Source organism: Delphinus delphis, chromosome 14 (assembly GCF_949987515.2).
Source record: "Delphinus delphis chromosome 14, mDelDel1.2, whole genome shotgun sequence".
Taxonomy (NCBI): Eukaryota; Metazoa; Chordata; class Mammalia; order Artiodactyla; family Delphinidae; genus Delphinus; species Delphinus delphis.
In genome coordinates this window covers 18067387-18090870 of record NC_082696.1, presented here as the reverse complement: position 1 = coordinate 18090870, position 23484 = coordinate 18067387, and the positions used below count along the sequence as shown (strand labels likewise).

At 34.2% G+C, this 23484-nt stretch overlaps 1 protein-coding gene across 5 annotated transcripts in view; it reads left to right on the top strand.

Annotated features, from left to right (window-relative positions):
* STXBP5 (syntaxin binding protein 5) overlaps positions 1-23484 on the top strand; it is a 168876-nt gene that overhangs the window by 5314 nt on the left and 140078 nt on the right. For all 5 annotated transcript variants that reach the window (XR_009521897.1, XM_060029828.1, XM_060029827.1 and 2 more), the window contains exon 3: positions 21576-21657. Coding sequence is in view for 4 of the 5 variants with exons in the window: in XM_060029828.1 (XP_059885811.1) it covers positions 21576-21657 (82 nt within the window). In the remaining variant the exon portion in view is untranslated. The remainder of the gene's footprint in view (positions 1-21575; positions 21658-23484) is intronic.

The window sequence follows — 23484 nt, the reverse complement described above, 5'->3', positions numbered from 1 at the left end:
ACAACTTTGTGATTCTAAGTAGCTATATATTGTTCTAGGTGAGTATGCAAAAGAAATGAAAATATGATTCTTATGTTCAAGGACTAGAACTAGATAAACATAATTGAAATAAGAGTTATTTAGGGTCTACTCACATAACACAAAGTCAGATTACAGGGAAGTTTATTGCGTTTAATGACACTTCTGCACATTAGTAGACGAGGCTTGAGAATGGCAGGGAAGGAGGAGTCGGAAAATTATTCTCGGCTAACAGTGTGGGCAAAAGTAGAGAAAAGGGATCATGGTAGTTTAGTGGAATACTAGAGACTGCTTGGAATTGTGATCCTAATTGAGTTGGAGGGAGAAATAAGGAACCAGTAGGTGGAAAACCTTGAGTGCTAGCCTGAGTTATCTGGGTGTTATTCAGTAAGGAATCATTGTAGGAATCATTATATAAGGAGATATGTTCTCAGGAAGACCTTGTGATTTTTAGGATGATTAATAATGCAGTGGTGTCATGGATGAAAAGAATAGAACCAAGGGAACCTTAATATGTAACTAAATCCATATGGGTAGTAAAGTGGATCCAAAGCAGGGGTAGTAGAATGGGAGCTGGAGAAGGACTTGATGACTTCTTTGTATCAGATCTTAGAGGGAGCAACTAAAGGTGGTGATAAAGTTTTCAAATACAGCACCGAGGCAATTACAAGACAGAAATGGAAAACGTGGTACAGAGTGTGGCAGAGTGATGTGGAGTTTGGATTTATGTAATCTTTTACTTTTATCCTATTGCCATTTCGAGAAGGTAGCCTAGACTGATTCTAGCTTGAGAATTTGATACGCTTTTACATTTGATTTCCTTTGGGTTGGTCCTCGGTGATTTCCTGGATTTTGTTATTGAATCGAAATAATTTAAGTCACTGTTAGCTGTTTGGCTTTGTCCATTTATCCTTGGTCAGTGTCTCTCAGTAGTGCTAGTATTTGGGGCTGGATAATTCCGTGGGTTTGCCCAGCACATTGCAGGCTATTTAATATCCCTGGCTCCCACTTACTAAATGCCAGGGTTACCTCTGCTGTTAGTGTGGTAACCCACATGCCCTCTCACACTTCCAGGGGCTCCTGGTTGAGAACAACTACACTTTGTCCTAGTTCTTCACCAGTTAAGTAGGAATAATAACCCAACTAGTTCATGAAGTGAGCGTCAGGATTAAATGCAATAATGTGTATGTTTTTAGGACCATGCAAGGACTGTTTTGGTGACTATTCAATATGATATTATTATAAATATGAGAGTTTTTCTATGGTTTTAATGTTCAGTTCTTTCATTCATTTATTTCAGCAAATACTTGCTGAGAAGCAGCTAGCTGCCAGGCTCTGTGTAGGAAGGCCTTAATTTCATTATTTTTGTAGCTGATGTAGTCAGTCTTCGAAGGAAAAGGTCTTAAAGTACTGTTTTTTTCTTCTTTAAAATGGTTGTGTTCTTTTCAACCACAAGTTTTAAGGATTGCTATTTAGATGTGATAAGATAATATGTGAAAGTTTGTTTCACATAGTAGGTGATAAATGATTCTGAAAGTTTGTTTCACATAGTAGGTGATAAATGATTCTGAAAGTTTGTTTCACATAGTAGGTGATAAATGATTGTTTAATGGCTTTGTACTATAAGATAGCTAGCATTGCAATGTTTGACTTGCTGCTTATTAATTTTATTTTATTGTAATTAACAAAACTGGAAAAAAGGTTTGGAAACAGATTTTTGTTCAAAGTAGTTAAAAATGAAACAGTTCAGCTAGAATTTAGCCAAATTTTTGTTACTCTTCTACCCCACCATCCTTTTTGTTCATAGAAGAACTCTAGTCATTTGAAATTCTAGCCGTAGAGGAAAAACAAGGACTTCAAAATACTTCTACTTCTCAACTCTTAGCTCCTCACTGAAGAGGACTTTGTATAAAAGGAAGAATGAGTACTGTGTCAGCTGTAGGTTATGATTCTCAGTGTGGATTACTGCAGCAAGGAGAATAGGCACATTTACTTTAGAAACTACCAGAAAAGGTGTCTGCCTGGAAGCAGTTTTTTTGCAATGAATTTCCTGTGGAGGGAAACAAGGTATGATGGAATCTAAATGGGATTGAGAAGGGATATGTTAATTACTGGGGAATCAAGTCTGTGCTTGGTAAGCCTTTTTACTTTAAGTAAAATGGGTTTTTATTTCTGCTAGGTATTCTTTGTTTTCCATTTGTTTTTTAGTATAATTTGCTTTTAAAACTATAACTTGACTGCCATCCTGACAGAAAAAGGTAAAGGAATGTTCGAAGAATTCCCTTATTAAAAGCTTGTGTTCTAGTCTTCAGACTAATTTTGGATAAGCCAACTAAAATCTCTAGGCTTTAGTTTCCTTTTCTGTAAAATGAGGAAATTGGGATCTGTGATTTCTAAGAGTCCTTCCGGCTCTAGGATCTTGAATTCTTTTCTGTGGAGGATTTGGGAATGCTCTGGACCATCTCTGTCTATAGTTGTCTTCTGATTGGTTGTTCTGAGTATCTGTTAAAGAGGGTGAAGTGTTGGACTCAATCCCATTGTGGGTCCCTTTACTTTGTACCCGTTGCCTGCATTCATAATAAGTCAGCAGATGCACAGTTGTAAACTTCTATTTACAAAAGGGAGGAGGAAAAAGCATGTGAGATACACTTTTTTCGTTGATGAAACAGCAGCTCACATTGAATACTAGGATGGTGGGTTGTTGCTTTTCCTTTGTTTAATCGGTAGGGCCTCATTAATGACATAGGAAACTTGGGCCATTTTCAAATATTATTTACAAAGTTTACTTTCCTTTATTGGGTGTTAATGGTCAGGATGTAAATTAAAATGCGATTGCTTAAAAATAATACTGGGTTCCTAATCATATGATTTTATTAATTTTTATGTAAGAAATTTAATAGAGACTAATTTCATTGACTTGCCAGCATGTAATTTGAGTAATTGTATAGTAAGTTGGAAAAGTAATAACTAGCACTGTGCATGTAAGTAAGTGGACTATAGGGGTGATTATCACTAAATAAAAGATAAGCTTTGGGTGTCACTTTTTGACTTTAACTTCATGAATTGGAAGTGACACCTTGTTTACAAGAAGGAAATTAATAATCAGAGTGTCAACACTGATTGATAATGCTTGAATGAGAATATCCGGTCCTGATTCGGTGCATTATCATCGGAAGGTATATTCAGTATCTTGGGATTGCAGATTAATGAAATGTCTTTGGTTCGAACTAAACAGATGTCTGTTTAAGAATATAGCAGAATGACAAAGAGAAAAGGATGTTTTACCATATACTACCTTTATATTTGAATGCCTTTTATTAAACATAATATAGTACTATAAAACTTCCTAGGAAGCAAAACAAAGAGACTGTTGACTTGATTTTTGTAAAATAAACTAAGAGTTCATAAACTATAATCATAAAAGACTACCAAAAGGTATTTGATACATCTCCCTTCCCTTAGTCACATGTGATGTAAATCATTCTAAGGAGGAAATATCAATAGTACCTTTGGATTTAATTACTCAAACTTCTTCCTGTGAAGATGTTGAGGCTTCTATATAATAGGTCTTCTTCTTTAATTTAAACCTATTTCTAATATTTATTTGCAACACCAAAGAAGAAAGGCAAGTTAGTTGTCTTCCACATATTGTTATTACAATTTTTAACATTTTTGAAAAATTTAAATAACAGTCATCTACTTGCAGATTTAGCAGTCCCAATTGCTTTAATCTCTCATTCTTTTGTATTTCATTTTAAAGAAATTTTGGATACTAGCTCTCTTTTATGTGTAACTTTTGTTTTTATTTTTGGGCTTGGGTGGAAGGAGGGGAAGGGGAAAGAATCATTGACACTTTATTCCTTACTACTCAGTGTTCCACAATGGGCCATGTGTTTAGTGATTCCTTAAGTCTAGAACAGCGTTCCCCAACCTTTTTGGCCCCAGGGACCGGTTTCATGGAAGACAGATTTTCCACGGAAGACAGATTTTCCACGGATGGGGGAGGGGGGATGGTTCAGGCGATAACGCGAGCAATGGGGAGCAGTGGGGAGCGGCAGGTGAAGCTTCCCTGGCTCGCCTGCCGCTCACCTCCTGCTGTGCGGCCTGGTTCCTAACAGGAACCCTAATGTGTTGGGGACCCCTGGTATAGAATACATTTTTCCCTGTTAAAGTAATCCTTTAAAGCCCAGTGCCTTTCTCTTTGTGATGTATTTTTGGTTTTAATTCCATCCCTTTTTCCACCCATGTAGCAATCTTTTTCTTAATTCAGCGTTTAAAATCTAAATTTCTACATTACCATCCTTTATTTGTAATATCACATAGTCATTAAATGGCTAAAACTAGTCCTTTTGGAAATTATAGCTATAATATTGAGGTATTTTTATTTTAAAATAGACTGTCAGAAATGTTAAAGCATATGAGAAGATGCAGTAGAGTCCAAAGCAGTGCAGATCAGAATCGGGCAGTATCCTCTGCCTTATAAAGAGGCCAGAAATTAGACAGTGGTCAATATACAATTATACAATCAAAACAGAAAGAACATACAGATTCTTAAATGATTAGCTTAATATCTTCTCTACTAAAGATCATATAAAAGATGAGTGTGTGTGTGCATACAAATGAAGTAATGAAGGTCTAAATCTATAATTCAGGAGTCTGCAAACTTTTTCTGTAAAGTGCTAGATAGTAAATATTTTGGCTTTATTGTCTCTGACCCAGCTACTCAACACTGCCAGTGTAGCGCAAAAGCAGCCATAGACAATATGTGAAGGACGGAGTGTAGATATTTCAATATAACTTTATTTATAAAATCAGGCAGTGGACTAGATTCAGCCCACAAGCTGAAGTTTGCCATCCCTTCTTTAGTTTATTAGGCTTCCTTGCTTTTAAATTGGAGAGGAATACTCAGGAAGGAATTACTACTGACATTTTTATAGTTAAGTTTCATAAATTACACTCGCATATCCGTTTAATCTTTTAGTCATAAATAGAAAACTATTTTAAAGAATCAATGATATATGGTACTGCTATATACCAAATTAAATTATTTTCATAAGTATTTTTTGATCCTATGAAAGATGCATTATTTTTCTGGTGAATTATAATTAGTATGATAAGATGACTTATCAGGCATTGTTTGGGGACAATTCAGTGATCAGTTCTATTATTGAAGTATTGTTTGAGCCCTTTACTTCCTAATTTTAATTTAAAATATATTGGCATTTGTAGCTTTTTCCTAATATTTTCATTAATATTATATAGAGCTATGTAGAAACATTTAGATACTTTTAAAAATAACAGTGAATGTAAATATTTTATTAAAATATTGTGATTTCTTATATGTCTGCAAATTTTGATTAAAAATAAATCATTTACACTGTGGGAGAAAATAACCTGAAAAAATGTATTAACAACAATAACAAAAAGAAACTCATAAAGCTCTTAGAAGCAAATTTAGGTGCATGGTTACCTTCTTTAAGAGTCAGATATGTTGCATGTCCCTTCTTGGAATGAACATACATGGGACAAACTGAAAACATTATATCCGCCATGAAAAATTTTTATAGTTGCTCACTGTTTACATCATTTTTCATTAGCAGTAAATATAAATTTTATTCAGTAAATAAGGCTAATTTCTACTTAGTTTCATTTCTCCAACTGGTGTTAATCCTTTTGGAAGTTGTTATATAAGACAAATGAAATGATGACATACTGAGCATATTTCTTTCTATTTACTGGTGCTATGATTTAAAAATGAGCCTTGATCTAGAGTAACATTCCCTTAAACTGGGAGTGAATACAAAGGTTTTTACCTAAAAACAATAGCTAATACTTTTGGTTTTAGTACAGTCTTCGTTTGGAAGTTAGGGTTTGCTAAACACAGGATGTTAATTGGAAAAATAATATAGACTTAGAGATTATATGGTAATTATTGTTAAATAATGTTTTGTTTTATGGTTTTTGGTTGTGTTTCCCTTTCAGTAAGGGCTCTCTGGAACTTCTGAAGCTTTTCCTGGTGAGGTTGTCTGTTGAAGAGAGATTAATCCTACCCTTTCTTGAAAGTACATAATCTTTTCTTGTAATAGCAGCACCTCTGCTTTTTCACAGCAGTACTCTGCCAAAAGTGACTATAAATCTAGTGGCATCAACTATTGCAGTACTTTCTGCCAAATTGCTTTCCTTTTGTGTATTTTTTCCTTTTTGTCTTTTGAAAGGGAGGAAAAGTACTGAAACAGATTTTCCATCTATGCAGTCTTTGTACTGTATTTTTCATAATGTGTTTTATTTTTCTTTTAAAATTCACTTGGCCATACTTAAGAACTTAGCCATTAAGCATCTGAGAATGGATGCTGGGATAAAAGATTGTTATATGATATGTGAGAATGTATGTTCCTTTTTGTTTCTTTAACCCAGGCCATGATTATTTATGACTATATTTCATAGATGACTGAGCAAATGGTTCATTTGAAAGTATATTTATGTATCAAACGCCATTCTGAAGAATTGCCTGTGATAATAAATATAATTCATTTTGACCCCTTTATAGACAGTCCTAACTCCAAAGCAGTAAATAATAAGGATGAATATTTTTGAACCACTCTATTCAAAAATAATAAAAAATTCTTATTCAGAATAATAGTGGAAGATGTAACTAGAGGCCTATTTCAACCCAGTTAATGCTATAATTATATTTTAGTGTAGATGCTGCAATTACTTTGTTTTGATGTTTCACTCACATGAAAAGAAAGCAGTTGACTGACAATTTTTCAAATACCATTTGACATTTACTGTAAAATATTACAATTGTGTTGGATTAAGGAAGTTTTAAATGTTGACCTATGCATCTTTCATGGTTAATTTTAGCATTTCGTTAAATTTTTACTGTAGAAATAGTGCACATTATAGTTTTGCTTAAATAGCAGACTAGCAGGATGTTAGAATTGTGAGTGAGCAGTAAAAATTATGTCCACCCTTATAATCATGAGAATGTGGCTAGCTTCATTTCTTAACATATTAATTTTTTGGCAGACTTTACTTTTTAGAGCAGTTTTGGCCTCACAGCAAAATTGAGCAGTAAGTACAGAGATTTCCCATATACCCCTGTTGCCACTCGGCACAGACTCCCCCATTATTAGCATCCCCCACTAGAGTGGTACATTTGTTACAGTTGATGAACCTACATTAACACATCATCACCCAAAGTCCATAGTTTATGTTAGGGTTCATTCTTGGTGTTGTACATACTGTGGGTTTTGACAGATGTATAATGACATGTATCCACCATTGTATTATCGTATAGAACAGTTTCACTGCCCTAAAAATTTTCTGTGCTCTACCTTTTCATCCCTCCCTTTCCCCTACCTCTTGGTAACCAGTGATCCTTTTACTGTCTCCATAATTTTGCCTTTTTCAGAATGTTACATATTTGGAATCATACAGTAAGTAGCTTTTTCAGATTGTCTTCCATTTAGTAATATGCATTTAAGTTTCCTATGTTTTTTCATAGTTGATAGCTCATTTGTTTTTAGTGCTATATAATATTCCATTGTCTGATGTACCACAGTTTGTTTATCCATTCACCTGCTGAAGGACATCTTTAGTTGCTTCCAAGTTTGGGCAATTTTGAAAAAGTGGCTCTGCATATCCATGCACAGGTTTATGTGTGGATATACATTTTCATTTCCTTTGGGTAGATACCAAGGAGTGTGACTACTATATTGTATGAGTATGTTTAGTTTTGTAAGAAACTGCCAAACTGTCTTCCAAAGATAGCTGTACCATTTTGTATTCCCACCAACAATGAACAAGAGCTCTTTTGCTGCACGTCATCGTCGTCATTTGGTGTTGTCAGTTCTGGATTTTGGTTCTGGATTTTGGCTCTTCTAATAGGTTTGTAGTGGTATCTCCTTATTCTAATATGCATTTCCCCAATGACATATGTGGGGCATCTTTTCATATGCTTATTGGCCATCTGTGTATCTTCTTTGGTGAGGTGTCTGTTAAGGTCTTTGGCTCATGTTTAATTGGGTTGTTTGTTTTGTTATTGTTGAATTTTAAGAGTTCTCTGTGTATTTTGGATAATGGTAGTTTATCAGATGTGTCTTTTGCAAATATTTTCTTCAGGTCTGTGGTTTATCTTGTCATTCTCTTGATACTGCATTTCACAGAGCAGAAGATTTTGATCAAGTCCAGTTTACCATTTTTTCTTTCATGGATGGTGCCTTTGGTGTTGTATCTAAAAAGTCATTGCCATACACAAGGTCATCTAGGTTTTCTCCTACATTATAGGAGTTTTATAGTTTGGAGTTTTACATTTAGGTCTACCATCCATTTTGAGTTAATTTTTGTGAAGGATGTAAGGTCTGTGTCTGGATTCATTTTTGGTGGTACGGGGAGGGGAAGCGTTGTTAGGTCGTAGTCTTTGAGGAAGCCTGTGCTTCTGGACTGTGAACTACACAGGCGCTCCTCAGTTCCCCTCTCCTCCCACTTCCCTCAGAGGAGTTAGGATGGCTAGAGTGGGTTGAAGTTGTATATTTCCCTTCCTTCAGGTCAGTTAGGCTCTGATAAGCCCCCCAGCAGTTTAGGCTCTCGTTAGTTTCTCCAACGGGCAGACCTTGTTATGAACAGAACGGCTCCAGTGTATTTAAAAATGGTTGCTTTTCCCTTTCCCCCTCCTGGAAGTGGGAGGGGATTTTTCTCAGATAGTCACTGTGAGAACCTGGTAGAGCCCATGGAGGTAAAACTCACTAATGTATGGGGATCCCTACCATGACTGGGTCCTCCTGGAGTTTCTAACAGACTTGTCTACTTTAGGCCTTCAGCAGTTCATCAAGTACAGTTTAGGTTTTCCTACCCCAGCACTGATTCCTGCAGAGGTGTCTGCTGGTTGGTTTGTTTCAGTAAGTTGTGATTTTCTGTACTGGCCTATCTGCGTCTGCAATTTTAGGGCAGCCATTTGCCCTGTGACCTCACTTGTCTTATGAATCTAAGAAGAGTTGTTGATTTTTAGTGTGAACAGCTTTTTATTTATTGTTAGGACAGAATGACAACTTCCAAATTTCTTATGTGCTGGATGACAAATAGGAAGTCTGTATTAATTTTTATAGGTGAAAAACACATGATCTTCAAAAAGAGGTTTTTAAATTGATGTTTGTCAAGCAGATGAAACTATAGAGTTGGGGTACTGTACTACGAAAGTGAAAATAATTGCTGTTTGACAAAGGCTTTGTATTGCAAATACATTCATAGGTCATAAAATACAAAATGAGATGTTCTTCACTATCTTAAGCTTTGGTAAAGACTTAAGTTCTTGTTTTGAGCATATTCCTATCAAGTTGATTAGAACTAGTTCAGATGGAAGTAGCAAATTTTTAGAAGTTTGGAAAGTAAGACCTGCGATGAGATATTAAGGGGATTCATAATAATTTTTCAGACTTTCTTTCTTCAAACAGAATAATTTAATTATTCATATATATATACACAATATGTGTGTATGTATATCAGTATATGAATTTTGTGGAAGATAATGTTTAGTTATACTTTAGCCCACAAGGTTTTGCAATTGTTCTGAACCATGGCTATATACGTTAGAATGATTTGTGGAGCTGAAAAAAAAAGAAAAACAGTGCCCAAACATGTGTTTGGATTTCTTCTCTAGATATTCTGATTCAGTGAGTCTGGCATGGGGTTTGACATCTGTAATGTTTTTTTATCTTAAATGTCCATGGATGCTTATAATGTAGAGCCAGAATTGAGAAGTACTGGTTAAATGTTTGGTAGACAGGGTAGTAGTATTCTTAGTGAGGCAAATGATAGATGAGAATCATGTTCAGTACAGTGTGTGTGTGTAGAAAGGATGTCATTTTAAAGCAATCATAACATCTTGAGATTTGTGGTATAACCAACCATAAGGAGATAAGCTGACACTTTGCTCTATCATTGCCTTTGGAGACAGAGCTGTGAAGCTGTACAAAATATTTATGAAGATGGAAAGGAACTGGAATTCCGGGTTTGAATTATTCCTCTTCCTAGCAGTGTATCGCTGGATATGAGAACCAGCAATAAAAAAAAAAAAAGACCATGGAGTCTAATTATGAGGTTGAAAAGTCTGGTCTCAAGCTTGCAGGTGATCCTCACACTGATGAGACGAAGGAGGCAGGCAAAGCACTTCACAGAAGAGAGCTCTGCAGCACACATAGGTTGTCTTAGTTATCACAGATCAGGATATGTATTTCCATTTTTTCTCTGGCTATCTGCTACTTTCAGAAATTTTATTTTTTTTAATAGGTTGTATTATCTTGACCAGGATAAATGTATGATGTACTGCCCCTTTTATTTGTTGCCCCCCATTTATTCCTCATGACAGTATAGAATAACAAAGAAATGAAAGCTTTCACGTGCTAATTGATTTGTTGTTTATGTTCAGGGTAAATGGTAGAGTTGGTCTGATGCTAAAGTTCACCCTCTTTTTGTTTTAAGGATGCTTTCATCAATATTCTTTGACCACACTATGGTGGTATTTAGATTTTAACTTCGTTATTGAAAAATAATCACATAATGGTTCAAGACTTAGGCCATTAAAAATAAAAATCATCCACTGACCTTTTATTCACAGAAAAGTAAGCCAATTCAGAGTAGACACCTTGAAGGCTTACTAGACTACTTAAAGAGTTATGAATTACCCTGTTTGCTAAAAGTCTAAGAATGTACTAAAAGAAGTGGTAACAGAAGTTAGTGGAAATCTTCAGGGTTTCTGATAGATTAAAATTGTGCTCTTGGGTTTAGTATTTTTACTGTGGCAGGAAGGAACAATTTACCCTTAAAAGTCTTTCTTGGTTTGTTAGCAGAATATCTGCTCAAAGAAAGTTATTTCACAGAATATTACATAATTAAACATGGGATAATTTATTAGTCACTTACGAGTTCATGAAAAATACAGCTTTCCATATTCTTATTTTTAAACTTTGCAGGATATAAGTGTATCTTCAGAAACTGCACAGGATATCAAAGTTCTCCAGTTCTTTTCCATTTTATAGGTACTCCAATCTTCTCTTTCTAGGTTGGAAAATTGAAGATGTCACTTCTGTAGATGTTGGAATAATGCCAGTACTTTCTTTGCCTTTTTCCTTGGTGACAGGAATTAATGAACAGATTCTCTGAGAAGGTACATAATCTTAAAAATCTTAACAGTTTCCCAAGTATATACCACTCTTGATATTACCACATTCTTCATAAAAGTAGAGGTTGTCAAATATGTGTGTAATCAGTGGTAGTGGCAGCAGTGAAACTTGCCTAGGAGTTGTACTTTCAGAACTTATCACTGGCTGGGGTCCCATTGCCTGATTCTTTTACTATATTTTATTCTACTAGTCACAGGTGATGCCTGTTGAAGGAAACAAGGAAGTACCAACAGAATTCAATATAATTATATAAAAAGGAAGAAGGAAAACAAAAGAACAGCATGGACATAGAATACTGTAAGACAGGCTAAAGCCCAAATGAACTGACGATCGTGAAAGTAATTGGAAAGTGTTTTTTCTTTTCAAGCTAAATTCTTGTCTACAAAAATGAGCACCATTTGGGAGTATCTGTGCACCTATCTGTGCTCTCTTGCTTTTATATTTCCATTACTAGAGTTTAAGACTTTTGAGGATAGGGACTACGATTTATATCCCCAATGCATATTAAAGTTCTCAATTAAGAGAAATGAGTGGGTTAAGCAGACATGGTTAAGGAATATTCTGTTGCTTGCTCTCTTTACCTTTTAAGAGCTACAAGATGGGAAATGTGGAGACAAAGTAGAGTCTTTAGTATAAGAAGCTCTGCTTTGTTTCTTCTTTTATTTGTGTTATTATTGCCATCCAAATGGTAATTTTTTTCCTGGTAGGCTATAGGGTCTGAAGCGTTTGTGCGATAAGATTTTACAGTGGTATATTTAGGTATGGGTCTTATTTCATTTATCATTCTGGGTACTTCCATCTGAAGACACATTATTATTATTATTTTTTTAGAAGCTAAGTAAAATACATTTTTGACCTGTTACTTCTTTGATAACATTTTTTTTCTCTTATTCGATGTTACCTTTCCTAAAAGTCTTTTATAGTGCATTTTTTTCTTATATTTTCCAAGTTTTTTTTACCTTTTGGCTGTACTTTTTTTTTTAGCAGGTTCTTAAAACAAAGTTATAGCAGACATGTATGTTCAGCTTACTATCTTGAACCAAAGCATCTTTTCCCTACTTTTTTTTTTTTTTTTTTTTTTCTTTGCGGTACGCGGGCCTCTCACCGTTGCAGCCTCTCCCATCGCGGAGCACAGGCTCCGGACGCACAGGCTCAGTGGCCATGGCTCACGGGCCCAGCGGCATGTGGGATCTTCCCGGACCGGGGCACGAACCCTTGTCCCCTGCATCGGCAGGCGGACTCTGAACCACTGCGCCACCAGGGAAGCCCAATAAATTGTTTTTTATATTGGAATTACCTGAAAATTTTTTATATGTATATTTTAAGGATTAATGTGTATTTTACACTATTAGATGGAACATAAATGATCATGATTTATAAAGGAAAAACATATTTTTCTTGGGATTTTTCTTACGTGTTTCTAAAACCATACTATTTCTTTATATGATTGAGGTCTTCATTTGTTTAAGAGAACACTGCGTTTTCATTGTTTCTTATCTGTTGAATACTTCCTGTGTTCAAATCTTGAATGAAATTAAAATGTTTAAAAATTGGGTGCAGGACAGAAAGAAAAAAGCTCAATTGCAAAAATGTTTAGTCTTATTTTGCCCTCTTACTATGCTGCATTTCATTTAGATTGCTAAATAGTTATATTCATTTGTTGCTTATAAAAGATATTTTTAAATCTCAGATAAAAGGGATTTTTAAATTATATTTAAGAATATAATGTTTTAACTTGTTTCATTAGTAACTACAATCATTTTTGCTTTAAATTCAGTCTTATTTTTGGCTATTTGTTTTCATTCATTCAAGCTGATTCTTTTTTAAGATACGTTTTATTGAAATATTTGAATATACCATAAAATTCACCCTTTTACAGTGCACAGTTCAGTGGTTTTCATTATATTCAGAGTTATGCAATCATCAGCCCTTTTTAATTTCAGAGCGTTTTCATTACCACAGTAAGAAACCTTATACCTATTAGCAGTCCGTCCCCATCACCCTCTCTACCCAATCCTTCACAGCCACATATCTACTTTCTTTTTCTATAGATTTTATTTAGGACATTTCATATAAATGTAGTCATATAATGTGTAGTCTTTTATGATTGGCTTCTTTTACTTAGCGTGATATTTTCAAGGTTTATCCATATTGTAGTGTGTATTATTTCTTTTTATGGCTGAATATTCCATTGTATAAGTCTACTACATATTATTTATCCAGTGATCAGTTGATGGACATTTGGATTTTCCTCTTTTTTGGCTATTATGAATAATGCTGCTGTGAACATTTGTGTAGAAGTTTTGTGTATGTATGTTTTCATTTCTCTTATTTTTATCCATAGCAGTGGAATTGCTGAGTCATATGTTAACTCTGAGTATATAATAGAGGAATTACCGCTCTATTTTCCAAAGTGACTGCACCATTTTACATTCCTCCCAGCAATAATTGAGGGTTCTAATTTCTCCACATCCTCACCAAACCTTGCTGTTGTCTTTACTACAGCCATACAAGAGGGTGTGAAGTGATATTTCATTATGGTTTTGATTTGCATTTCCCTAATTACTAATGATGTTGAGCATCTTTTCATATATACTTTGGCTATTTGCATATCTTTTGAGAAATGTCTATTCATTTTTCTTTCCCCATTTTTAAATTGGGTGGTCTTTTTGTTCAGTTGTTAAAGCTCTTTATATATTCTGGATATTAAATCCTTATAAGATATGATTCACAAATATTTTCTCCCATTCCGTGGATTGTCTTTTCACTTTCTTGATGGTGTCCTTTGAGGCACAAATGCTTTTAATTTTGGTGAAGTCCAATTTATCTTTTTTTTTTTCCTTGTGGCTTGTGCTTTTGGTCTTATATCTAAGAAACCATGACTTTATCTGAGGTCACAATGATTAACTCGTATGTTTTCCTCTGAGAGTCTTATAGTTTTAGCTCTTACATTTAGATCTCTGTTCCATTTTGAGCTAGCATTTGTATATAGTGTGAGATAGGGATCCAAATTCATTCTTTTTCATGTGGATATCCATTTGTCCCAGTACCATTTGTTGAAAAGATTATTCTTTCTCCATTAATGTGTCTTGACATCCTTGTCAGAGTCAATTGATCATAAATATTTGTTTCTGGACTCTTAGATCATTCCATTGATCTATATATCTACCCTTATGCTAATACCACACTGTCTTGATTACTCTAACATTGTAGTAAGTTTTGAAATTGGGGAATTGTGAGTCTTCCAACTTTTTTCTTTGTCAAGATTATTTTGCTGTTCTGGGTTCCTTGCATTTCCATGTGAATTTTAGGATCAGCTTGTCAGTTTCTGCAAACAGCTGGGATTCTGATATTGTGTTAATTTTGTAGGTCAGTTTGAATACTGCCATCTTCACAATTATTATGTCTTCTGTTTCATGAGTATGGGATGTCTTTCCATTTACTTAGATCTTGTTTCAACAATGTTTTGTAGTTTTCAGTGCACAAGTCTTGCACTTCTTTGGATAAATTTATTCCAAAGTATTTTATTCTTTGTGACATTCTTATAAACGGAATTATTTTCTTAATTCCACTTCAGATTGTTTATTGCCAGTGTGTAGAAGTACAGTTGATTTTTGTATATTGATCTTATGTTGTGCAACCTTGCTGACCTCATTTATTCATTCTAATAGTTTTTTATTGAATTTTTTAGTTTACTGTAAATTTTCAGATTTTGAATTTTCCATCTACAAGATCGTGTAGTGATAGTTTTACTTTATTTCTTCCTTTGCAACATGGACACTTTGTATTTCTTTTTCTTGCCTGTTTTCCCTGGCTAGAACGTCCTGTATAATAATGTTGAGTAGAAATGGTAGAAGTGGACATCCTGTCTTTTTCCTGAGCTTAGCACAAAAGCATCCAGTCTTTCAGCATTAGTATAATAATGTTAACTGTGGGTTTTTCATATATGGCCTTTGTCAAGTTGAGGAAGTTCCCTTCTCCTTGAGTGCTTTAACGTGGAAGGGCATTGGATTTTGTCAAAGGCTTTTTCTATTGGGATGATCATGTGGTTTTCTTCCTTTATTTTACTAATACAGTGTTTTGATTCTGTTTTTTGAAGACAGGGTTGTTTACTCATTTTAGTATCTTATTTAACTTTACTAAGAACTGTTCCTCTCACATGGCTATAGTCTCTAAAATGTTTGTTGGCTCATCATTTTACACATGATGATATTTGTAAGGAGACTATTCTAATTCTAGTTGAAATTTTGAGATGCAGAACTCCAGATTTTGAGAAAGAAAACTCCAGCTTTTTGCTTATTCTGCTTGTCCATAGTGCTTCATTATTAAAATAGGTGTTTATTACCATGAACAAACATGAAGAATGAACCTAGAAAAACATTTTTGATTGGTTTATTGTTTATGCCTAATTGGTTTTATGGTGTTTACTTTCTACTAAAAGTTACATGTGGTCTAGTTTTATTGTTTTAGACAAGTCTGACTTTAGTGATACTGATTTTAAGTATTTCCTCATTGTTAATTCTCCAGTTTTAAAATGACTTAAAATAAGTCAGGAAGTGACATTTACATGTGAAAATTGGCTGTTTGGGCAGTGAGGTTTGATTTGTGTGTGTCTCTGCCTATCTGTGTATGTTCTGGTGTTAGACTGTTTGGGTTCAAACCCCAGCATCCTTACTAACTAGCTGTATGGCTTTGGCTAATTTATTTAACCTTGTTGTACATAGTTTCCTAATTTGTCAAAACTGAGCTTATAATAGAGGGTACTCCTTCTGAGGTAATACATGTATAGTGCTTGACACATTAAGTGTTCAACAAGTCTTAACTACTACGATGATGATGATGTACTTAAAAGCCTCCAAATTCCTCTTTTCTCTCTCCCTTTCCAACCAAATATATATGTATATATAATAACCATTTAGACAGTTGGATGAATGCTTATTTTGATTTTTAATTTGTGGTACAGTATTATAAAATAAAAGATTTTACTGGATCTCGTCTTTGTTTCTGCTTATCTGTCATTACATATGTCTTCCTGATTATTCTTCATTAACTGGTAGGTTTATTATGTTATTTTTTCCTTAAATATTTCTTTTTCCCCTATTGCTTGGCATTACTAAGTATTAACAGTTTCATTTAAAAATGCAGGACATTTGGTCCTGTCTAAAACACTCATAAGACATTTGGTCCATGCCAAAAGTTTCTTTAAATTTAGTCCTATCCAAAATGCCCATGAGCATATTTGGTCTACGCAAAATGGTTTTGGACAGGACCCAATATCAAGAACCTTTTGGTGTGGACCAAATGTCTTATGGTTGTTTTAGACAGGACTGAATGTCTGCTCACCCTGAGGATCATGTCTGAACTCAAAGATCATGTCTGTATTCAACGACTCTGTTCCCAACCAAACAGCCTTGCCTTCTGCAGCTCCTCTTCAGGAGTCCTAATGGTGCTTATCTGGACAAAAACCATGAGTGTAGCTGTGCAGGAAGTGTCTGGCCTGTGTCGTGGGTCAGATAAACTGCTGGTTTACTCCAGAAACAAAGAGCACTGGTTGGTTAGGTAGACATCAAAGCTCTTGATAGGTGAGCAGTAGAAAAATTGAGACTAAAGGTATCTAAGATAGGAAGATTGCAACATTTTTAAAAGGATACATTGGAGTTCAGAATTAGAAAGTAAGATAAATTGGCACCAAGAAATATTCAGTGTAGCCTATAATTTGGATTTGCCTTACAGTGGATTAAAAGGGCAGATGTCAGATCAATAAGTGAATATTTCTACATATAAAAAATATCTTTGCAGATTATTTATATGTAATCTTTCCTTTTGGTTTTTCTTCATTTTCATTTCAGATGCTTTGTTTTCTCATGTAGTTTTGAACATAGCCACAATAAATGTGAATTTTCCAAGAAGACCTTTGTTGTAGTGAGTGACCATTTTTTAATAAAACTGTTAATACTTAGTAATGCCAAATATTAGGAGAACCATATATGCAATAATCATTATAGGTAGGAAAGGATATGAATATTTGCATCTATGACATGGTCTTTTGTGATCTAATATATTGAGTTGACATTCTTACATTATGATTTGTTCACTGTAAGATAACTTTAATTCTTGTTAAAGTAGTGAATACATTGTGTTAAATAACGATAATAGCCACCATCTGGTTAGTCTGCAGTTTTAATTCTCACCACCATTCTGCAAGCTAGACTAGATAGCATTTTATAGAGAAATCTGAGTGGTGTAATAATTCTTCACAGATCCCAGCAACTAATTACGGAGCTGGCATTGTCTTGAAAGTAGGTGTCTTAATTCTCGCTGTGCCTCAGATGTTCCTGTGGCACCTAAACAATAACAGTGGACACAACAACAACAACAAAATACCCACTCAAGCTTCTTCTCCAGCAATTTGGGTTTAGTAAATCTGCAGTAGAGCCAGAATTCTGATACCACCAGGATTGAGAACTACTTGCTCTGAAACTTGTGTTCTTTCCACACTAATATCTCTTGATTATATATAAGCAATATCCATTACTTAAAATTTAATTTTAAACTTTGTTATTATGAAGTAATGATTTGTTATAAAATTTTTCCCCATAGGGCTTTTTTAGTGTTAGGACCCTTCAGGGTTGGCTGCAGCACAGTACTACCCTTTCCAAAGGAAAAGGGAAATAAATCAGTAGTAACCTTGGGGAAAAAAAAAAAACAAACACTTCTCTAAGCCTCAGAATTATCATCTGTGAAATATGGATAACAAACTTTTATTTATTTATTTATTTTTGTCCGTGCCATGCGGCTTGTGAGATCTCAGTTCCCCGACCAGGGATTGAATCCAGGCCCCAGCAGAGAAAGCCCAGAAACCTAACCACTAGACCACCAGGGAACCCCTGGGATAACAAACTTTTAAAGTTACTGTGAGGATTTAAGAAACGGTGGCTAAAACTTAGTAGATACTCACTAAGTGTTTCTTATTTTTAAGAAAATATATTTATCATCTTAGCTAGAAGTAAAATGACTATATTAATACTAATGTCATAAAAAGTATAATTTTGTCTAGAATAGTGTCACACACAGAGTAAGAGTAAAACCTTTCTTGATCTCCATATAACTGACTTCCTGGATTTACAGACACTTTTTTTTTTAATCTATTTAGTTTTTCATATTTTATTTACTTATTTGGTTGCACCGGGTCTTAGTTGTGGCAGGCGTGCTCCTTAGTTGCGGCATGCATATGGGATCTAATTCCCTGACCAGGGATTGAACCCGGGCTCCCTGCATTGGGAGCTCAGAGTCTGAACCACTGTGTCACCAGGGAGGTTGCTACAGACACTTTTCATTCTCTGTGAATAAATATTGATAGATGCCCACAGCATACTGAAGTTTCAAGACCAGTAGGCTATTTTCCAGGAGGCCCAAATTAGTAAAGGTATTTGCATATTCTTTACTTACCATGAATCTGTTTTGTGTATTCACAAATCTGTTTGTGCCTTTTATGTTTGATATTATCAAGAAATTCACTTTAATAATATATAATAATGATGAAATGTGAATGCAAATAGTGTTTTTAAAAATACAAAAATCCAAAATAGATACTTTGGAAAGACTTCATGAAGGTTAATCAGTTAAAATTTCCTGTCTGATGCAATATGGATGAGAAAGCAGTAGATGACTGGAAAAGAAATAGTAAGACTCTGTGCGAATGTTGCACTTAGTTTGCATTTCCCGTATCTTTAGAATGCCATTTAAAAAAGTAAACTGCAAATCTTATACCCGGGTAGTTCCAGCTATGTTTTATTTAAGAAAAACAATTCTGAACCCTAAGTAATAGATCCACACTTAAAGAAAATAATCTTTGGTGAATATCACAAGATTAGCAGAATTGTGTATGTTTTATGAAAAAATAGGTAAATAGAATTTTTAATCCTCTACAGTAGCTTTTTTTTTTTTTTTTTTTTTTTTTGAGGTACGCGGGCCTCTCACTGTTGTGGCCTCTCTCCCATTGTGGAGCACAGGCTCCGGACGCGCAGGCCCAGTGGCCATGGCTCACGGGCCCAGCTGCTCCGCGGCATGTGGGATCTTCCCGGACCAGGGCACGAACCGGTGTCTCCCGCTTCGGCAGGCGGACTCTCAACCACTGCGCCACAAGGGAAACCCGGTAGCTTACATTTTTAATTAACTTAGTTAATCCTGATATGGTCAGATAAGAGAAATTTTACTCCGTTTATATAAGGTGGGAATATAGGATATGCTAATTGGTGCCAGAAAGAATTTTAACTGGAAAGATTAGAATTACTTAGAAATTAGTAATTTCTTAGACTTACTTAGATATTAGAAATACTGGCTAAAAGGTGAAGGTCTTTGCTGTCATCTGACAAAAGAAATGGATGAACAGAAATGTAGACCTATCTTTGACCTGTCAGGGTGTGACGTAGCACTACCAAGTGCCAATAGTAGCAATTTCAAATTTAGCTTCATGTAGTTGCATTTGGGCAATTGATGTAGCAAAAATACTACTACTGATATTAATAATAGTAATAAAAATTTTGAAGTATTTAAAGAGTAGGGTACTATAGGCTAAACATGTTCAGTTAGTCTACTAGTTTATAAAATAATAGAAGAGTTAATTGCTAGTAATAAAATAAAAACCATTGAAAATAAATATCACCTAGAAAGACTTCTAGAAATCAAAGGAAAAAATATATATATAGAAAATAGGAATTTAACCTTTTGGTACAATTATTTTTAATTAAGAAGAACCATAGACCTGTTACTTGCTGGGTAAAAATATGAATGAGCACAATAATGAAATTCTTTTACACTTATTATTTTGCTGTCTGCTTTGTACCAGTTGTCATTGAAATACCTGTCTATATATATTGTGGCTACCTATACATTCACATTTATTGCATTTTGTTTGTTATGCATTTTTACTGATATATCTTCTCTGTATATATTGGCTAGGAATTCATTTAAAATCATCTTCTATCATGTTTTTTGGTTAATAGTATTCACTAAAACAGAGTGGGCAAAATTCACTTTCATAATATTGCATGTATGGTACAGAATGTCATTTGTTAGTAAATTCATTATGCTTTGATACTTGCCACATAGCCCAGTTTTCATTAATATCTATGTATTTCTTTTTCGTTGTGTAATATGTTTTTCATGATTTTTCTTTATCTTTCTAGAACTTATTGTATCTTCCTCCATATAAATCGTACACAATATATAAAAAAAAAAGAAGAACCATAGGGCATGTACTAACAGAATATAGAAATAGTCTGTTCACTTGAATGTGACTTTGTATAAAGAGGGCTATAATTTTATTAAATCCCATCAAATTTTATTTTTAGATTTATCTTTTTATTTTCAGTTAATATTAACTAGTGAAAATATTAGTGTAGCAGTGTGTTAAAATGGCTAACTTATCTCAAGTTTATGAAGGTAAAAAGCGTATAACAATACCTGGCATGTAGTAAGTTCTGTAAGTGTTTGGAGTTTTTTGGTTTTGTTTTTTTACTCAGCATAACTTACCAATTAAGAGTATAGACTCTGGAGCTAGAATGCTTATTCAAATTCAATTTCTGCTATACTTTCTAGTTGTATGACTTAGGACAAGTTAATTTCTCTGTGCTTCAGTTTTCTTATCTGTTTATATGGGGAAAATTACATATTCTTTATGGTTGTGAGGATGAAATGAATTAATTATATGACAAGTTTACTATAATGCTTAACATATAGAAAATGCTGTACGTTTCCTGTTATATGCAAATTAATGGATATTTACGTATTAATCTGTGTTCAAGCGTATTGTAAAACATTGATACATTCATTGGTGATATAACCTGTCACAATTACAAACATAGTTATGTGGTTCTTCATTATATTTTTAGCTTACACTGTTTAAAAATGACACTACAGGAATGAAAGATGCCAGTAAGAAGATTGTACCTAAAAGCAATATTCTAAAATGACATTTGTCTACTTTTCAGATTTGTTTCTTGACTTCAGCAAAATTGGAAGCACTACAGATCAACTCCCTTTTCTCTTCTTTTTACTTTAAGGGAAAGAAAAAGACTTGGGCCAGAGTAAAATATATCAAATACATGTAGCTTGGTTCTGTATATTGCTATTTTTAATTGTTTTTTTCTAGAAGGGACAGTTGTCTTATTTCTGTTAGACCTGAAATCTCTGAAAATTCTGATTATCAACAGGAACTAGCTGATTAGATTGCTGTGTAATCACCTAACTCTAAATCTCAACCTTAGTAAATAGCCTGTATCAGGTCATTGAAATATTTGAATCTATTATATAACTTATCAATTGCTATAAAAAAGCTCACACATACCATAAACTCCTTAATGAAATTAATGACAGCTTTGGTCGTCCAGGAGTAGAATGTTATTGCCAGCATGACAGTGGAGCTGCAGTAATCCAGCTCCAGTTCCTGATTAATGAGGTTAGTGAATTGCTTTAATCTCACCAGCTTATGTATGAAATAGGGCCACATACCATCTTTCAGAATCCTTGCATGCAATTATATTTAAATATTTGAACAAAAATGAATTTCTTGTAGGTCAGAGCTAATAGTAATTCACTTTAAGGCATCATCACAGACAGTTACATAAATAATGTAAGATGTTTCTCAAAACAGTATTGAAAATAGAATGGCATAAGGTAGATCTTTTTGGTACAGTGTGCTGCATTTAAATTTTATTTCAAGAATATTGAAAGTTATGTAACATATAAAAATCTACATTAAAGTTTTTTCAAAGATTGACCTTATTATAAATAACAAATTGTATTTCTCCAGTGGGTTGTTTTGAAATACATCCAGGAAACCAAAGTCCATTAGAAACTGGTTATTGTCCAAAGTTCTTGTTGTGTCACTTATTGGTTGAAGTAATTGATGCCTTTCTTTCTGATAGAGTGTAAAGTTTGGAAGGAGCTAGAGATACATCATTTTATTAGCAGAGTAAACAATGTGTTTGCATGTCTTAAAAAAGTATGAGCAGCTCTGACAGTAGATGTTTACTGCAAGTAGTGACAGGCAGGAGAAGCTAGAAGGAAAAAAGCTAGAAGGAAAAGCTAGAAGCTAGAAAAGCTAGAAGAAAAATTACTCTAGGAAAGATTCTGCTATACTTAGATGTGAGGATAATTTGTGGGCATTCTTTTTGCCCCTAAGTCCTTGGGTTTCATGGAATAAATTTCTAGATGTATATGAGAGAAAAAAAAATAGTTGATACTTTCGGCTTTTGATAAATCTTTTCTTCATATCAGAGGATTTAAGAGAGGCAGTATTGATGTAAAGAGTTAAAGAGGGTAATATAAAAATTTTAGTAAAACTGATCCAAATGATATGCAATCGTGTAGGTTTTTCAGGGTCAGAGGAAGTGTTTAAAAACTTCAGTATTCTGTGTAGAGCTGAATAATAGACATCGTAAAATGTTAAAATACACATAAAAATATCACAGTGTAGAAAGTTGTTGAATCCATATGTGAGATTATTTTTCCTTTTTTTAAAAAAAAATTTTATTATGAAATAATTAGACTGGCAATTAGTTTCAGAATAGAGAGGTCCTATGTACCCTTCCCCCATTTCCCCCAATAGTAACTTTTATGTAACAATAGTAAAATATTAAACCAAGAGAAAGACATCAATACAATACTCTTAACTAGACTACAGACCTTATTTACATTTCACCACCAGTTTCTACATGCACTCATTGTGTGTATGTGTGCATAGTTTCATGCAGTTTTATTCCCTGCATACATTTCGTGTAATGACCAGCAGGAACAAGATTACAGATCGGTCCCATCACCGTGAAGTCATGCCCTCAGGCTATCCCTTTATAATTAATTGCACCCCCTCCTGCTCTCAGTCCCTAAGCCCTGGCAACCACTAACCTATTCTCCATCTTTATACTTGTGTTGAGATTATTTTTTTTTAAGCAGTATGAGCCAATGTAAATAACACATTGCAAATAGATACTTATATGCCTAAATTTTAGAAATCTTAACTAGTTGATGCTCTCATTATTCATAACATAAGCTGCTTTTCTACAGAATTTATCATAAAGTTCTTTGCTATGACTGTTATTTTACATGCTTAAATGTTACATTTTTAAGTACTTAAAAATGACAGTTTTTAAAAAATGCTTAGCAGAATATGAATATTTACATGGTGATGGCTGTGGGAATCTGACAACTGGAAGTAGCTGTTTGCTTTCAGTTTTGGAAAAGCACATGTAGGTAAGTGAGCCACCGCAGGCAGTCAGCTATGATT